General features: G+C 39.3%; 1 protein-coding gene across 1 annotated transcript in view; it reads left to right on the forward strand.

The window, feature by feature from the left end:
* LOC106081324 (extracellular serine/threonine protein CG31145) overlaps positions 1–18,285 on the forward strand; it is a 295,459-nt gene that overhangs the window by 130,131 nt on the left and 147,043 nt on the right. Inside the window, exon 4 of the mRNA XM_059361506.1 lies at positions 11,329–11,453. Coding sequence (XP_059217489.1) covers positions 11,329–11,453 — 125 coding nt within the window. The remainder of the gene's footprint in view (positions 1–11,328; positions 11,454–18,285) is intronic.

Below are 18,285 nucleotides of genomic sequence, written 5' to 3' on the forward strand. Positions count from 1 at the left end.
CGATATAGCCCATCTTCGAACTTACCCTGCTTATGGACAAAAAAAGAATCTAGCTCAATATCTCCATTTTTAAAGACTGTAGCGTGATTTCAACAGGCAGACGGACAGGCGAACGGACATATCTAGATCGTCTTAGATTTTTACGCTGATCAAGAATATATATACTTTATAGGGTCGGAAATGGATTTTTCGATGTATTGCAAACGGAATAACAAATATACCCCATCCTTCGGTGATGGGTATAATAACTTGGATTAACACTGTTTTATACCCTACGCCACTACTGTGGTACGCAGTATCATAACTTGATGCATTTGCTTGTAACACCCAGAAGGAAGGGAGATAGACCCATTACTAAGTATACTCAGAATCACTTTCTGATCCGATTGAGCTACGTCCGTCTCTCTGTCTGTCCGTCCGCCTGTCTCTGTGTCCATATTAATTTGCGTACAAACCACAGGTCGCAAGTTTTGTCCGATATTCTTAAAATTTGGTACAGGCATGTTTTTCTGGCGGTATGAAAAAAGACCCCAATGCAATAAAGTCCCAAATTGAACTGTACTGTATAATGAAATAAGACCCAAACGGAAAAATGAAATATGACCGCAAGGAAATAAAAAAAACACCCCAAACTAAAATAAAATAAGGCCCCACATTTTTGGGTTTTATTACACATACAATTTTTAAAACGTAATAATACCCCAATAAGTGGGCTTTTGACTACTGCTCCGCAAATCTCTCGAAAGTGCTGATCTCTCTGTTTTATTTTAAATGTTTGTAAAACGATATAAAGCCACAAAAATAAGTTTTCAGGTTTTGTTTCATTTATAAATTTGGGGTCCTATTTCATATGAAATTAAGCCCTAAATTATAAAATGAAAAAAAGCCCCAAATATCGAAATAAAGCTCCAAATATCGTTGTTATACCCACTACCGAAAGATGAGATATATTCATTTTGTCATTCCGTTTGCCAACGGAATGAAGCCACTGTAGCGCAGAGGTTAGCATGTCCGCCAATGACGCTGAACGCCTGAGTTCGAATCCTGACGAGACCATCAGAAGAAATTTTCAACGGTGGTTTTCCCCTCCTAATGCTGGCCACATTTGTGAGGTACTTTGCCATGTAAAACATCTCTCCAAAGAGGTGTCACACTGCGGCACGCTGTTCGGGCTCGGCTATAAAAAGGAGGTTCCCTATCATTGAGCTTCAACTTGAATTGGACTGCACTCATTGATATGTGAGAAGTTTGCCCCTGTTCCTTAGTGGAATGTTCATGGGCAAAATTTGCATTCCTTTTGCAACGCATCGAAATAGCTATTCCCGACCTTATAAAGTATATATATTCTTGATCAGCGTAAAAATCTAAGACGATCTAGCCATGTTTGATCGTCTGTCCGTCTGTCTGTTGAAATCGAGCTACAGTCTTTAAAAATAGAAATATTGAACTGAAACTTTGCACAGATTCTTTTTTTGTCCACAAGCAGGTTAAATTTGAAGGTGGGCTATATCGGACTATATCTTGATATAGCCCCCATAGACCGATACGCTGATTTAGGGTCTTCGGCCCATAAAAGCCACATTTATTATCCGATTTTGCCAAAATTTGGGACAGTGAGTTGTGTTAGGTCCTCCGATATTCTTCTTCAATTTGTATCAGATCGGTCTAGATTTGGATATAGCTGCCATATAGACCGATCCGCCGATTTAGGTTCTTAGGCCCATAAAAGCCACATTTATTATCCGATTTTGCTGAAATTTGGGACAGTGCGTTGTATTAGTCCCTTTAACATCTTTCTTCAATTTGGCCCAAATCGTTTCAGATTTGGATACATCTGGCATATAGACCGATCTCTTGATTTAAGGTCTTGCGCCCATAAAAGGCGCATTTATTGTCCTATTTTGCCAAAATTTAAAACAGTAAGTTGAGTTAGGCCCCTGGACATCCTTCTCCAAATTGGCCCAGATCAATCCAGATTTAGATATAACTGCCATATAGACCGATCGCTCGATTTAAGGTTTTGGGCCCATAAAAGGCGCATTTATTGTCTGATTTCGAGGGAATTTGGGCAGTAAGTTGCTTTAGGCCCATCGACATTCTTCTTCAATTTGGTTCAGATCGGTACAGATTTGGATATAGCTGCCATATAGACCGATCTCTCGATTTTAGGTTCAGATTTGGATATAGTTTCAGATTTGGAAAAAACTGCCATAGAGACTGATCTCTTGATTTAAGGTCTTGCGCCCATAAAAGGCGCATTTATTGTCCGATTTTGGTAAAATTTAAAACAGTGAGTTGAGCTAGGCCCCCAGATATCTTTCTTCAATTTGGCCCAGATCGGTCCAGATTTAGATAAAGCTGCCATATAGACCGATCGCTCGATTTAAGGTTTTGGGCCCATATAAAGGGTGATTTTTTTGAGGTTAGGATTTTCATGCATTAGTATTTGACAGATCACGTGGGATTTCAGACATGGTGTCAAAGAGAAAGATGCTCAGTATGCTTTGACATTTCATCATGAATAGACTTACTAACGAGCAACGCTTGCAAATCATTGAATTTTATTACCAAAATCAGTGTTCGGTTCGAAATGTGTTCATTCACCGTAACGTTGCGTCCAACAGCATCTTTGAAAAAATACGGTCCAATGATTCCACCAGCGTACAAACCACACCAAACAGTGCATTTTTCGGGATGCATGGGCAGTTCTTGAACGGCTTCTGGTTGCTCTTCACTCCAAATGCGGCAATTTTGCTTATTTACGTAGCCATTCAACCAGAAATGAGCCTCATCGCTGAACAAAATTTGTCAAAATTTGAACACATTTCGAACCGAACACTGATTTTGGTAATAAAATTCAATGATTTGCAAGCGTTGCTCGTTAGTAAGTCTATTCATGATGAAATGTCAAAGCATACTGAGCATCTTTCTCTTTGACACCATGTCTGAAATCCCACGTGATCTGTCAAATACTATTGCATGAAAATCCTAACCTCAAAAAAATCACCCTTTAGATCGATATCTCGATTTAAAATCTTGGCCCCATGAAAGGTCCATTTGTTGTCCGATTTGGCCGAAATTTCGGACAGTGAGTTGTGTTAGGCTCTTCGACATACCTCTTCAATTTGGCCCAGATCGGTTCAGATTTGTATATAGCTGACATATAGACCTATCTCTCGATTAAAGGTCTTGCGGTTATAAAAGGCGAATTTATTGTCCGATTTTGCCAAAATTTGGGACAGTGAGTTGTGTTAGACCCTTCAAAATCCTTCGTCAATTTGGCTCAGATCGGTGCAGATTTGGCTATAGGTGCCATATAAACCGATCTCTTGATTTAAGGTTTTGGGGCCATAAAAGACGCATTTACTGTCCTACTTCGCCGAAACTTGGGAAAACTAGTTGTGTTAGTCTCTTTGACATTTTTCTTCAATTTGTCCCAGATCGGTTCAGATTTGGATATAGCTGCCATATAGACCGACCTCTCGTTTTAAAGTCTTGGCCCCAAAAGAGGCACATTTTTAATCCGATTTCGCTGAAATTTGACACAGTGACATATGTTAGGCTTTTCGACATTCGTATCGTGTATGGTTCAGAGCGGTTTATATTTGGATAAGGCTACCAAAAAGACCAATATTTGTTCTAAATTATTGAACAATGACATGTACTTATTAGACCACTCAATATTCGTGTCCAATTTGGTCCAAATCGGACCATATTTCGATATATCTGCTGTGGGGGCATAAATTGTGCATTTTTCACCGGATTCTGACGAAAGGTGGTTTACATATATACCCGAGGTGGTGGGTATCCAAAGTTCGGCCCGACCGAACTAAATGCCTTTTTGACTTGTTTTTGTTTTATGTATTTGGTTTGGTTCTCTATTTCATTCCCCCGTTTTTCGGCCCAGAGACAAAGCCTATTGAAATTGGAAAAAATCGGTTCAGATTTGGATATAAATGTTCCCATATAAATTTTCGTTCAATTTGGACTAATATTGCAATAATGTGATCATTTTTTACCCGATTCTAACAAAATTTTGCAGGAAGTATTTTCTCTTTACCCTCGACATCAATGGTGAATTTCATAGAAATCGGTTTAGATTTAGCTATAGCTCTCATATATATATCGCCCGATTTTCATTCCTTGAGCCACTGCAATCGCATTTATTGACCAATCTTTCAAAAATTGTGTAAAAAGCTTTTCTCTATAACTGCTACAATATCTAAGAAGTTTGCTCGAAATCGGTTCAGATTAAGATATAGCTCCCCTTTATATGTTCGTACGATTTTGAGAAATATTGCAATAAAGTGGTCATTTGTTGGCCGTATCTCTCGAAATTTTGCAGGAAGGATTTTCTTCCGATCCTCAAAACTGATGAATTTCATAAAAATCGGATCAGATTTAGATACAGCTGCCATAAACGTGTATCGCCCGATTATTTTCTCTTGACCCTCGACATCACTGGTGACCCTCGACATCACTTAGTTATAGCTGTCATGTTTTCTTTGATCCACAACAAACACATTTATTGAGCAATCTCGCCAAAATTTTGCACACAATATCTAAGAAGTTTGGTCGAAATCATTTCGGATTTAGATATAGCTCCTATATGTAAGTTTGTCAGATTTTGGGTAATTTGCAATAATGTGGTCGTTTGTCAACCGTAGTTATTACAGTTTGAACAAATTTGCTCGAAATTTGATACGGATTGTTAAAAAACCCATCTGAAAACATCCTCTGAGGTCCATCAAAATTGGATCATAATAAGATCTCGCCTCTCATTTGTACCTATAAAATAGGTTTAGGGTATTATTCAGCTCTGCACCACCAGGCTTTTCCTTTCCGTACTGGTTTTATTTTATATCATTCCGTTTGCCTATTTTTTTTTTTCTCTGAAATTTGCGATTCCCTTCGCCTTTGTACAACACTTTTTGTCTTTGCACAACACTTTTTTTTGTAGTTTACGACAAAATTCTCATATAATTAACAACATTGACCCATTGGTGCCATTTTCCAGTGCTGATAATGCATAACACTCTGTTTCAAATGCATTCGACACACAACGTGCAAATCCAATCGTTTGCCTTCATTGATGGAAACCAATAAGGCAATGAATGCTCAGCTCATTTCGAATCATTGCAAATGCAATTTTAGGTCTTGTTCGGAAATTTCGTGCAGGCATAACTACCATGTCAAGTCCCAAAAGGATTGCGTTGCCCACTTCGTTCTGCTCGAATTCATACTGTCGATGTCATCATTGTCGTTTGACATGAAATTGTTTGTAATTTCGGTCCAATTGTTTTAGATACTCAATTTTTAGTGCTGTTGCATTGATTCTGAGATTGTTTAAAAAAACGTTGCCTTTGGCACATCTGAAATTTCAATTGTAATTGCAAACATATACATAATTGTCTAAATTGAAACAATTTTCATCGTTTTTGAGTATGTTTTTGTTTTCATAGGGGGAGCATTTCTTTTTGATGTTGTAAAGCATCCACTGGTTTGCAACATCAAAGGGATTGTATTTAAAGAAAATAAGAAAAAGAGTAACAAAAACACACTGATTTGGGGTAAGTGAAATTTGGGAAACACATGCCCTCCATTTTTTTTTTCCTTTTGATCCCAATTAAGAAAAAAACAAATATAAGAACGATCTGTTAGCGATAACACGTACCGACACGATTTTCAAAGATGGATGGAGTTCTATTTAAGGAAACCAGTGGAGGATTTTAGGTCCTAGCATGTAATCAGTTAGCAAGGTTCATATTTATATTGAATTTATGGTTGAAATATCTACTGTACTCTGTCCCACTACTGCTGCTTTGATCAAATGTGCAGTTTGACTTAGAACTTCTACTTGAATCGGCTTAGCCATGTCCGTCTGTCCGTGTGTCCTCTCTCTACCGCATGTCCATCTGTCGTTATTTTTAATCAAGGTGGAGATCGCACCAGACTTCGTAGGTCAGAGGTCAGAATTTCCGCCTCTGATTGCTTTGATATGTCCGTCTATCCGCTTGTCCTTTCTTTATCGCTTGTCCACCTGTCGTTGTTTTCAATCAAAGTGGTGATCGCTCAACCTCTAACGCTGAACGCCCTAGTTCAATTCCCGGTCATAATAAAATTTTCAGCGGTGGTTTCCCCTCTTTGTAAAGGGGAAGAACTTTGGAGATTAGGAACTACTTTACACATTCCAGAGAAACTGAAATCTATGGGTATGCCTCTAGCGACATGTAAGCTAAATTTTCAGGACCGTGCCCGAAGCGCAACGAATGAAAGATGGTCACAAAGAGGGGGCTGTGAGCATTCTAAAACTATGTGGCCTAATCTAGACTTATAGAGGTCTACCGCTTTGCTGTCATTGGCTAAAACAAACGTCTCAGTCATTGTGTCCGTCACGGCAGGTCACTGTCTAATCGAAAAACATGCTGACAGACTGAAGGTTGCCAGCAACGATTTTTGCAGAAGCTGTGAGGACATCGAAGAAGAAGAGACTATAGAACACCTTCTATATGTGTGTCCCGCACTAGAAGTCAGTAGAAAATCAAATTTAAGTTCTCATTTCTTTGAGAACCTATCTGATTTAGCGGATGTGAACATTCGCCAGCTGTTGGGCTTTTTAAAGCGATCTGCTTGGTTCAACAGTGGGAACGGGAAGGCATCTTCCTTCATCTGTTCCTGTGGTATCACAAGGGGCGAAAACGTCTAAGTGAGTCTGATGGCATGCTGCAACTTCAACCTAACCTAACCTAACCTAACCTTCTCCCCTTAGTGCAAGCAAACACTTGTGAGGTTATTGCCTTAGGTAATCAGCCGTGCAAACTTCTCTGCTAAGTGGTGTCGCTCTATGGTAAGTCGGCAATAAAACGAAGATCCCTCATTATTGAGCTATAACTTGTATCGGACACCACTCATTGATATAATAAAAGTATCTCCACTTCAAATGTGGAAAATTTGGATTTTGGAGATCGCATTTGCTTCACAAACATTATGCAATTTTCTTTTTCAGCCCAAAAAAAAGGTTCTGATTTACATGTAGCTCTAATATGTAGTCAAACACAAACAGCATGCCTATGTCAAGGGAAGGTCGGTGGAGACTGCCCTGCACGAGGTTGTGCATAAAATAGAAGAATCCTTCGATGCCAAAACGTACCCACTGGCGGTATGCATTGACATCGAGGGGGCTTTTAACAATGTGCGGACCGACACATTGATCCAATCCTCAGACCAGTACCGGGTGGACCCGGTCCTAAGAGACTGGATAAACCATATGCTAAGGAATAGGTGGATAAATCGTGTGTCCCATGGCATAAATATACGGGGAAAAAAGGCACAAGGGGGATTTTATCGCCACTCCTATGGCCGACCATCATAAATGACCTATTACGGATGCTGACTGAGGAGGGATTTGAACCCGTCTGCTACGCAGACGGGTTCATACTTCTAAGGTGTAAGGATCCAAACGAGCTATGCTGAAGGGCGGAAAGGGTCTTGCATATGTCTGGGCTAGACCTAGAGGTCTCAATGTTAACCCAGAGAAGACTGAAATATGCCTGTTCACGTGGAAGACGAAGGTGGGCCAATTTAACGCACCCCGTTTCCTCAATAAGATGATTTCAATATCTTACAAGGTAAAATACTTAGGTGTGATCTTGGACAGGAAACTGAATTGGAAGTGTCACATTCAGGAGCGTACTGAGAAGGCTCATAGATGTTGGGCACTATGTAGACGGGGCGTAGGCTCGAAATGGGGCCTGAATCCGAGGATAGTCCACTGGCTCTACAGGAGCGTGATTAGACCAATACTTACTTACCCCTCAGTAGTTTGGTGGACTGCTATGGAGAAAAAGTGTGACATAAGGACCATACAACCGGTTCAGAGAACATGTTGTCTTGACATATGCGGAGCGATGAAGACCACGCCCACTAGGACACTGGAGACTTTTCTAGATATACGCTCCTAGTCATACAGATTATATGTGAGGCAGCCACTGCGGCTATGAGACCTAAGGCGATGGGAGAATGGATTGATGATGGGAACAGCTCATACCATCGCGATATAATCGAGGAGACGATAGGAAACCTGGAAGGAAGTGGAGAGGTTTCCGATCGGATACCTGAGATGAACCTTGAAGTCGAGTGCGTGGCAGTGCTGCCACTGGCATAGTCTTGGATTGACAGAACCCTAGTATTGCCATCTGGAAGATCATGTTACACGGATGGATCAAAGCTAGAGGACAGAATGGGCCTAGGGGTTTACATTGAAAACCCAGGGACTGAGATCTGTTTTAGACTGCCTGACCATAATACGGTACTGCAAGCGGAGATCCGGGCGTTGACAGAATGCGTGAAGTGGTGTGCTGCTAACGCGAGGACGTCGATTGTGAACATTTTTACCGACAGTAAAATTGCCAAAGGGGGAAAAACAACCAGGACGGTAAGCTCACGAACTGTCTTGCCTTCTCTGAGGATGGCGAAATTCGCATCGTTTGGATGCCGGGCCATAACGGAGTAAGGGAAAATGAAAGGGCAGACGATTTGGCGGTGTAGGCCAGAGGATTGCTGTCGGTTAACGCGAAGCCTTTCGGATCGACACAGTCCGAGTTAAAGGAGTGGGCGACAAATGCGCATGCATCATTGTGGAACAGCGAAACGGTCGGCAGGTCGGCGAAAATCCTATGGGGGAATCTAGATCGTGAGAAGATGAAGCTATTACTGAAAGGAAGCAAGAAGGAGGTCAGTATAGCTATTTGTATCATAGGGGGACACATAGGACTACGAGTTCAAGTGATAGCATGTGTAGGGCATGCAGGGAAGATAATGAGACGTTGGATCATTTCCTTTGTCATTGCCCGGCTTTCGCGTCTAACAGATACCGGTACTTAGGTGGAGACACAATACCAGACATGAACCAACTTAGGGGAGTGGCATTGAAAACAATTAAGGATTTTGTAAGTAGCACGGAATTCCTAACTTAAAATTTTCTTTTTAGAGGTTACTTTCTGGCTTTTAGAGTGCACAACAAGCCGATTACTGGCATGGGGCGGATTAATATCGAACCCTCTTTTCAACCTAACCTAATATATACTCATATAATTCGTGAATGTAGACTCGCAATAGTTATAAAGAGTGATTTGTTAAGAGCTTGATAACTTTTTTTTTGAAAAAAACGCATAAAATTTGCAAAATCTCATCGGTTCTTTATTTGAAACGTTAGATTGGTCCATGACATTTACTTTTTGAAGATAATTTCATTTAAATGTTGACCGCGGCTGCGTCTTAGGTGGTCCATTCGGAAAGTCCAATTTTGGGCAACTTTTTCGAGCATTTCGGCCGGAATAGCCCGAATTTCTTCGGAAATGTTGTCTTCCAAAGCTGGAATAGTTGCTGGCTTATTTCTGTAGACTTTAGACTTGACGTAGCCCCACAAAAAATAGTCTAAAGGCGTCAAATCGCATGATCTTGGTGGCCAACTTACCGGTCCATTTCTTGAGATGAATTGTTCTCCGAAGTTTTCCCTCAAAATGGCCATAGAATCGCGAGCTGTGTGGCATGTAGCGCCATCTTGTTGAAACCACATGTCAACCAAGTTCAGTTCTTCCATTTTTGGCAACAAAAAGTTTGTTAGCATCGAACGATAGCGATCGCCATTCACCGTAACGTTGCGTCCAACAGCATCTTTGAAAAAATACGGTCCAATGATTCCACCAGCGTACAAACCACACCAAACAGTGCATTTTTCGGGATGCATGGGCAGTTCTTGAACGGCTTCTGGTTGCTCTTCACTCCAAATGCGGCAATTTTGCTTATTTACGTAGCCATTCAACCAGAAATGAGCCTCATCGCTGAACAAAATTTGTCGATAAAAAGCGGATTTTCTGCCAACTTTTCTAGGGCCCATTCACTGAAAATTCGACGTTGTGGCAGATCGTTCGGCTTCAGTTCTTGCACGAGCTGTATTTTATACGGTTTTACACCAAGATCTTTGCGTAAAATCTTCCATGTAGTCGAATAACACAAACCCAATTGCTGCGAACGGCGACGAATCGACATTTCACGGTCTTCAGCAACACTCTCAGAAACAGACGCAATATTCTCTTCTGTACGCACTGTACGCATTCGTGTGGTTGGTTTAATGTCCAATAAAGTAAACTGAGTGCGAAACTTGGTCACAATCGCATTAATTGTTTGCTCACTTGGTCGATTATGTAGACCATAAATCGGACGTAAAGCGCGAAACACATTTCGAACCGAACACTGATTTTGGTAATAAAATTCAATGATTTGCAAGCGTTGCTCGTTAGTAAGTCTATTCATGATGAAATGTCAAAGCATACTGAGCATCTTTCTCTTTGACACCATGTCTGAAATCCCACGTGATCTGTCAAATACTAATGCATGAAAATCCTAACCTCAAAAAAATCACCCTTTATTTTAATTATACCCTCCACCATAGGATGGGGGTGTACTAATTTTTCGTCATTCCGTTTGTAACACATCGAAATATTGATCTGAGACCCAGCAAAGTGTGTACATTCTTGATCGTCTTGACATTCTTAGACAATTTAGCCATGTCCGTCCGTCTGTCTGTCGAAAGGACGCAAACTTTCGAAAAAGTAAAGCTAAGTGCTTGAAAATTTTCACAGATACTTCTTATTGATGTAGATCGTTGGGAATTGCAAATGGATCATATCGGTATGGATTTGAATATAACCCTCGTATAAACCGATCCCTGGATTTGACTTCTTGAGCCCCTACGAGCTTAAATATTCATACGATTTGGCTGAAATTAGGAAAACTATATAAACTGATATATCCCCCATATAAACCGATCTCCCGATTTGACTTCGTGAGCGCCTGGAAGTCACAATTTCCATTCGATTTGGCTGTAATTTTCCATGCCGTGTTCTGTTACGACTTTCAACAACTGTGTGAAGTACGGTTCAAATCGGTCTATATACCTGATATAGCTCCCATATGAACCGATCTCCCGATTTGACTTCTTGAGTCCTTACAAGCCGCAATTTTTGTCCGATGTGTTTTGTCCAGCGTTGTCGTTCTTATGGTAGTATGCTTAAAATTCAGAAATATTAATGAAAAGCGCCCAATTTCCAATTTTATTGGTGTTAAAAATCCCTTCGATAAAAAAATCCCTTTTGTCTACACTTATAATTAAAAGTTATATATACGAACATATTAAATAGTTTTCATATACTCGACCATTTCAGTAAATAAATAAATACATGCATGATATTGTATACAATCAATATTGTATTTCACACATGATAATCTTATTTTTTTCCGTTTTTTTCTTTTCTTTTTCTCTTTCAGCAAAAATGCAACAAATTTGGAGAAATTTCAATTGAGAATCACCAAACATGAATTGTATGCTGCAAATGATACGTTGGTCGATGCTTTGCTAAAGGATATGATAAATTTGCCCATAAAGCATGTTGGTAAGTGGTGCTACGTATATACAAACTGTTGATTATAGTCAATGTTGTGTTTCCTGGAAAAAAATGTCACAAAATGCTGTGTTTTTTTGGTGTGTATAATTTAACTGAAAAATTGCGACAAAGCTATCGTTCAATGCATTTTTTCTTTGCCATGGTATAAGAGAAGACCTTTTTTTGTCACTTCATTGGAAGTAATAGTGTAACTTTGATGTTTAAACAAGTAGAAAATCAATTCAGTACAAATTGCATTAAAAGGGAAAATTTCTCTGAAATTTGCCTTGTAGTCAATGGCATACCATATTGACAGGTATAGCATTTTGTTTTCTTTGAAAACTGGCATTTATATTTTATCGAATAAAATGACTTGCTGTTAAAAAGTAAGTCTTTCTGTCTGTCTGTCCTTGTGTTCTTAGAATAAAAGAACAGCTCGCAATTATGTTCATTTGCTTATGACATTTTTTGGCCCAAAAACAAATTTAATGGATTTTGGGGAAAAACTCAGTTCAGATTTGGATATATCATCAATTTGAAAGCGTTTATCAAATTTTCAAAAAATTTCAACTAGAAAAAAGTTTTCTATTTTCAGTTTTCTCAAAACATACAGAATGTCACTTTCTCCATTGGTATGCAAAGAATATTAGGAAAAAAATCATTCTATTTTTCTTTGGGAATTTTAGGTAAATGCCTAAAATTTCTCAAATATTTTCGACCAACAATAACATTGCTACAACATCATCATCATAACCGCCATCATCATCAACACATTGTGCTTTCTCTTGGAAGCTAGAAAATATTTCATGGCCCACAGAGATAACTAAACGATGACAATTTTCATTTGAGTTTTCAAGTAGAACAACAACAACAACAACAACGCATGCCACCAACCAAATCACTCCCCTGAGTGAGGATAAGCGCCGACCGGATGGTTGGAAAGCTCAAAATGAATGCTGTGAAAATTGATGTTTACATCAACATACTTGAAATACTTATCAAAGGAATCTCTCTACGGTGGCTAAATGCATGCAAGATGCCAATTTCATGTAAAATTGCGCCAAGGCAATGTGATAAACATGTTGATTTCATAGTCGTCCTTGTATCTGTCTTTGTCTGGGAGAGATTTGTGCAAGACAAACAGTGTTGCCACGAAAATTAATTTTTTTTTGGAAACACTAAGGAAAATAACCGGTGGATTAAAAAAAAAGATCCCCCAGTCAACTATCTTTGCAATCCACAATGGCAAGAAGACCAGTTCTCTGTAAAGAATTCGAACAAGGAAAAGTGTGATAGCCCTTAATCCTATACTCCTTCTTCTCTCGTGAATTCTCAACGATTTCCTTCTCATTCTTACAAATATTACATCACACATTTCAATGTTCAGTCAGCATCCATATAGTAACATGAGGTAATTCTTTCTCAAACCCATGATGATTGTAGTCCTGCTTCTCGAAAAAACTGAACCACATGACTTTTGCCACCCTGCAATCTATACCCTAGCCCATATCCCAGGGCAACAAGTAAGTTGATGGCATTAATCTTAAACTTCCCCTTCGTATATTCCCTCAATGTTTCAAATCGGACTAGTTATTCGTAAAAAATTTCATAGATAATGGATTGTCATCGTCCCGAAAAGAACAACGTCAGGAATTCCTAGCTGCTCACAAAATCCCTAATCGTGTCCCATTCTATTCCCCCAAGCTGGTCCAAGTCTGGTAACGTATCCTCAACCAAGTTTCGGGTATCGACATATGAAATGTTCCTATGTCTAACCATTTTCCCCCCATGCCCCAGACCTACTATATCTTCCTGCGCCTATTTTGTGTAGTGCTTCCGGCATCCGGATTCGCACTTCCCAAGTTTACTTAAGTCCTCTCACCCTACGGCCATTACGTATGCTCCTCTTTCTCCCTTCGCTGTGGGCCTGTAGTAGGAGGAAAAATGGCTTCGCGAGGGGGGTTTTTAAATTTTTTAGTAAAAATTGCCCATTTTGCAGTACATATAGCACATGTTTAAGTTGGCAAATTTTGTTCAAACTTCACATAAAACGCATCTGAAATAGGTCCTCTTCAGAAAAGCAAAAGAAACAAGTAAAAAGGCGTTAAGTACGGCCGGGCCAAACTTTGGATACCCACTACCTCGGGTATATATAAAAACCACCTTTCGTCAGAATACGGTGAAAAATTCTTAATTTATGCATTTTGTACTTTTTAGATCACTCAATATCCACGTCGAATGTGGTCTAAATCGGACCACATTTCGATAAAGCTGCTACGGGGCTTTTAGGCTCGCATGTCCGCCTATGACGCTGAACGTCTGGGTTCGACTCCTGGCGAGACCATCAGAAAAAAAATTTCAGCGGTTGTTTCCCCTCCTAATGCTGGCAATATTTGTGAGGTACTATGCCATGTAAAATTTCTCTCTAAAGAGGTGTCGTACTGCGGCACGACGCTCGGATTCGGCTATAAAAAGGAGGCGCCTTATTATTGAGCTTAAACTTGCATCGGACTGCACTCATTTGTGAGGTACTATGTGAGAAGTTTGCCCCTGTTCCTTAGTGGAACGTTCATGGGCAAAATTTGGATAATAAGTACAAGTCATTGTTCAATTTTGCAGAACAAAATATTGGTCTTTTTGGTAGCCATATCCAAATATAGGCCAATCTGAACCATATACGACACTGATGTCGAAAAGCCTAACTTAAGTCACTGTGTCAAATTTAAATCGATGGATCGGTATATATGGCAGCTATATCCAAATCTGAACCGATCTGGCCCAATATGCAGAAAGTGGTCGAAGAGCCTAACACAACTCACTGTCCCAAATTTCGGCGAAATCGGAAAAAAATGCGCCTTTTATGAGACCAAAACCTTATATCGAGAGAACGGTCTATTTGGCAGCTATATCCAAATCTGGACTGATCTAAGCAAAATTGAAGAAGGATGTCGAAGGCCTTAACACAGTTCACTGTCCCAAATGTCGGCGACATTGGACAATAAATACGACGTTTATGGGCCCAAGACCTTAAATCGAGAGATCAGTCTATATGGCAGCTATATCCAAATCTAGACCGATCTGTGCCGTATTGCAGAAAGATATCGAGGGGCCTAACACAACTCACTGTCCTAAATTTCGACGACATCGGACAATAAATGCGCCTTTTATGAGCCCAAAACCATAAATCGAGAGATGGGTCTATATGGCAGCTATATCTAAATATGGTCCGATCTGATTCATATTTGGATCTGATGCCGGGGTGCGTAAGACAACTCACTGCTTCAAGATTTCACCGAATTTCATAATAAATAAATTAATGGACTTCAGACCCTAAATCGGCAGATTAGTGTATATGGCTGCTATATCTAAATAATATACGATTTAAATCAGATTTGAGGCTGATATTGGGAGGCTTAAGATAACTTGCTGTTTCGAATTTCCGCGAAATCGGAATATGACAGCTATATCCAAATATTGTCCGATCTGAATCATATCGGAGTTGAATGTCGGGAGAATTACATAAACACACTGTTTCAAATTTCAGTGGAATCGGATAATAAAAAAAAACTTTAATGTGCTTTAGACCCTAAAACGGCAGATGGGTCTATACAACAGCTATATCGAAATATGGTCCGATCTGAACCATATTTTGGAAGGATGTCGGGAGAATTAAAATAAGTTACCGTTTTAAATTTCAACGAAATCGGCTAAAAAATAAAGCTTTAATGAGCTTCAGACCTTTTATCGGCAGACCGGTTTAATGGCAGCTACATCTCAGCGTAGTCCCATCTGAACCATATTTTGGTCAGATGTCGAGAGGCTTAAAAAAAGTCACTTTTCAAGTTTCAGCGAGATCGGGTAATAAAGCCTTTAGACCCTTTATCGGAAGATCGGTCTATATGGCAGCTATATCCAAATACGATCCGATTTGGCCCGTTCAAGAACTTAACCCACGTGCAGCAAAAGTCGTATCTGTGCCAAATTTCAGCTCAATATGTAAATTTTTGAACTCTTTAGAGTGATTACAACAGACGGACGGACAGACATTATTATCATTAAATCACCTTAGAATTTCACGACGATCCGAAATATATATACTTTAAAATGGATATTTCGATGTGTTGCAAACGGAATGTCTAAATAAATATAACCCTTTCCTATGGTGGTGGGTATAAAACTTAAAAGATGTAAGCAAATTTTTACAAGATAGACTAATCAATAAAAATATTTTTTTACCAAAAGATGCAAAAAATCCACTTTCTTCACATTTTTGGACTTCTACTGCAGCAAAGTCATTGAAAATTTTTGTCACCAGTCCAAAGCATGCATCAAAATGAAAATCAAACAACAAATGCTTTCGTAAATCGTAATTTATGAAGCCAGTCTCTGCCAAAATGTGAACAAATAATAATTAGAAGTCGAATATCTGCGAAATCAGTGGAGATATTGTAGACCTTTGGAGGGAGCACTATCCAGCAAAAATAGGATTTTGAAAATCGGATCACAAATGAAGATTTGGTAACCCACATGATTTTTCGAAATAGCGAGGTGGCCAACTTTAGAGCCCTGCCAAGTGACGCCCAGACCACCTAGGACCTTGAAATTTTGCACATGATCTTGGTGACACCTCAGCTCAAAATATTTCATAGAGTTATCTCTATTCGTTCAAAAATGGCATATTTTTTTAGTTTGTTTTTTTTTCGATTGTATGCCACCGTGCGTCCCTGCATTAAAACCATATCATCTGGCATATTCCGTGATAGCGCGGATCTCTACTTGCAGGACTGCATTATGGTCAGGCTATTGGAAACAGATGTCAGTCTGTGGGTCCCTAATGTAGACCCCCAGATCCACTCGGTCTTCTCTTTGATTCATTCATCCGTGTACCGTGTGCATCCACTTGCCAATATCACAGTTCCGTCAATCCAAACCTGTGCCTCTGGATAGCAATGCCTCGCATTCCACCTCAAGCGTCGTCTCAGATATCCGATGCGAAGGTCTTCCATTTCATCTAGTTTTCCTATCGCCCCCTCGGTTTGTGCCCAACAACTTGTTTTCTTTTCTGTGCGCTACTGGATGTGCTCAATTTCCTATTCAAACGCACTCCCAAATATTTTACCTCGTCGGATATCGAAAAAAGGAAGTCCCTTATCATTGAACTTAAACTCAAATCGGACAGCACTCGTTATAGCTGTTATTTTTTACCGATCTTCCGATTAAAGTCTTGGGCCCATAAAACCAGCGTTTATTACCCGATTTCGCCGAAATTTGGCACGGTGAGCTATGTTAAGCTCTTCGACTTCTGTCTTTAATATGGCCCAGAACGGTCTCTATTTGGACATAGTTGCCATATATACCGATATCCTGATTAAAGTTTTTGGGCCTATAAAAACAGCGCTTATTACCCGATTTCGCTTAAATTTTACACGGTGAGCTATGTAAAGTTCTTCGACATCCGTATTTGATATGGCCCAGAACGTTCTCTATTTTTGCATACAGCTGCCAATGAGTTGTATTAGATCTTAATATATCCCTCCTGAATATGTTGGATATCGTACTTTATTTACATATATGTGTCATGGGACCAAACATCTGTTTTACAGTCTTGAAAAGTGAATTGTGGTAGACCCCTTGAAGTTCGTGCCGAGTTTGATCCAAATGAAAACATATTTCGAGCTGTTAAATTTTTATAAAAGATTCATTTTCACCGTTTTATGACAAAAGGTGCCTAAAATATATATTCGAGGTGGTGGATATCCAAAGTTCGTACCGGCAGAACTTAATGTCTTTTTACTTCTTCTTATTTCATACCTTATCAAGACAGATGTTAAATCTTCTCGTTTTATGAGCCCGTAATTGGCAACTCTTAGCTTAACATACACAAAGGCAACAGCCAAAGGAAATGCATCGACTCTAATAAAGATGGAATGCATGCATATTAGCAATAAGTATTTCCATTTACATATACGTGTTCAAATGTGACTATGTGTGTGTGTGTGTATGTGCATTAATAAATATGAATTTTAACATATTTTCAAAACAAAAGAATAATAATAATTTTCAAATGGAAAAACTTTCGACTATAATTTTATTATTATTACGGAAGCAATAAAAACAAAATACATTCACAAATACATTGCTATGCTTTCAGTGTAAGCATGCTTACTGATGTATTGTGGGTAATAAAGGAAATCAAGTAATTTTTCAGGCACTCCTACAAGCTTACAAGAGTGTAGCCTTGTTGCATAGAAATGTACAAGTATAGTGTGGTTGATTTTGTTTTGGTATTACAGAAGTCTTTTCCGGCATGCATATGTGGGCATGTGCATTTGTGGGTATTGTGTGCGTAGTATTAAAATATGATGGCATTTAAAGTTTCATTTCGGATTTCTACTACTTCTAAATTATTGCTTATGTTTCTTAGAAAAATACACACATTTAAGTTACTCTTGAGACGGTGGCCTGTGATAAAAAGGAATTTTCATGCAATTGTTGGGTCGGTTAGTAATGCAATTTTTGCTGACGTAATGTTATTAGGTTATCGTTCAATTAAACACCCTGCTAAGAATATCGGACAGAAGGGTTTTTAAGGGTATTGATTAACCTCCAGGCACTTTGACTCAGGATCAATTGGTCTATAATAGATGGAGCTCTATGTTGCCTCGACTAGTCTACATTCCAGTCTAGGGTTTTTTTTTGGAAAGGGAGCCTGAGCTTAAATCTTTATTTTATAATCATATCAACACGACTCGGAAATGATTCATTGATAGAAGTACCCCGCTGCTATGCTAAAGGGCAAATTCGCATTCAATCTGGCCCATGTTGCTTACATTCTAAAGTT

This window comes from Stomoxys calcitrans, chromosome 2 (genome assembly GCF_963082655.1).
Source record: "Stomoxys calcitrans chromosome 2, idStoCalc2.1, whole genome shotgun sequence".
NCBI lineage: Eukaryota > Metazoa > Arthropoda > Insecta > Diptera > Muscidae > Stomoxys > Stomoxys calcitrans.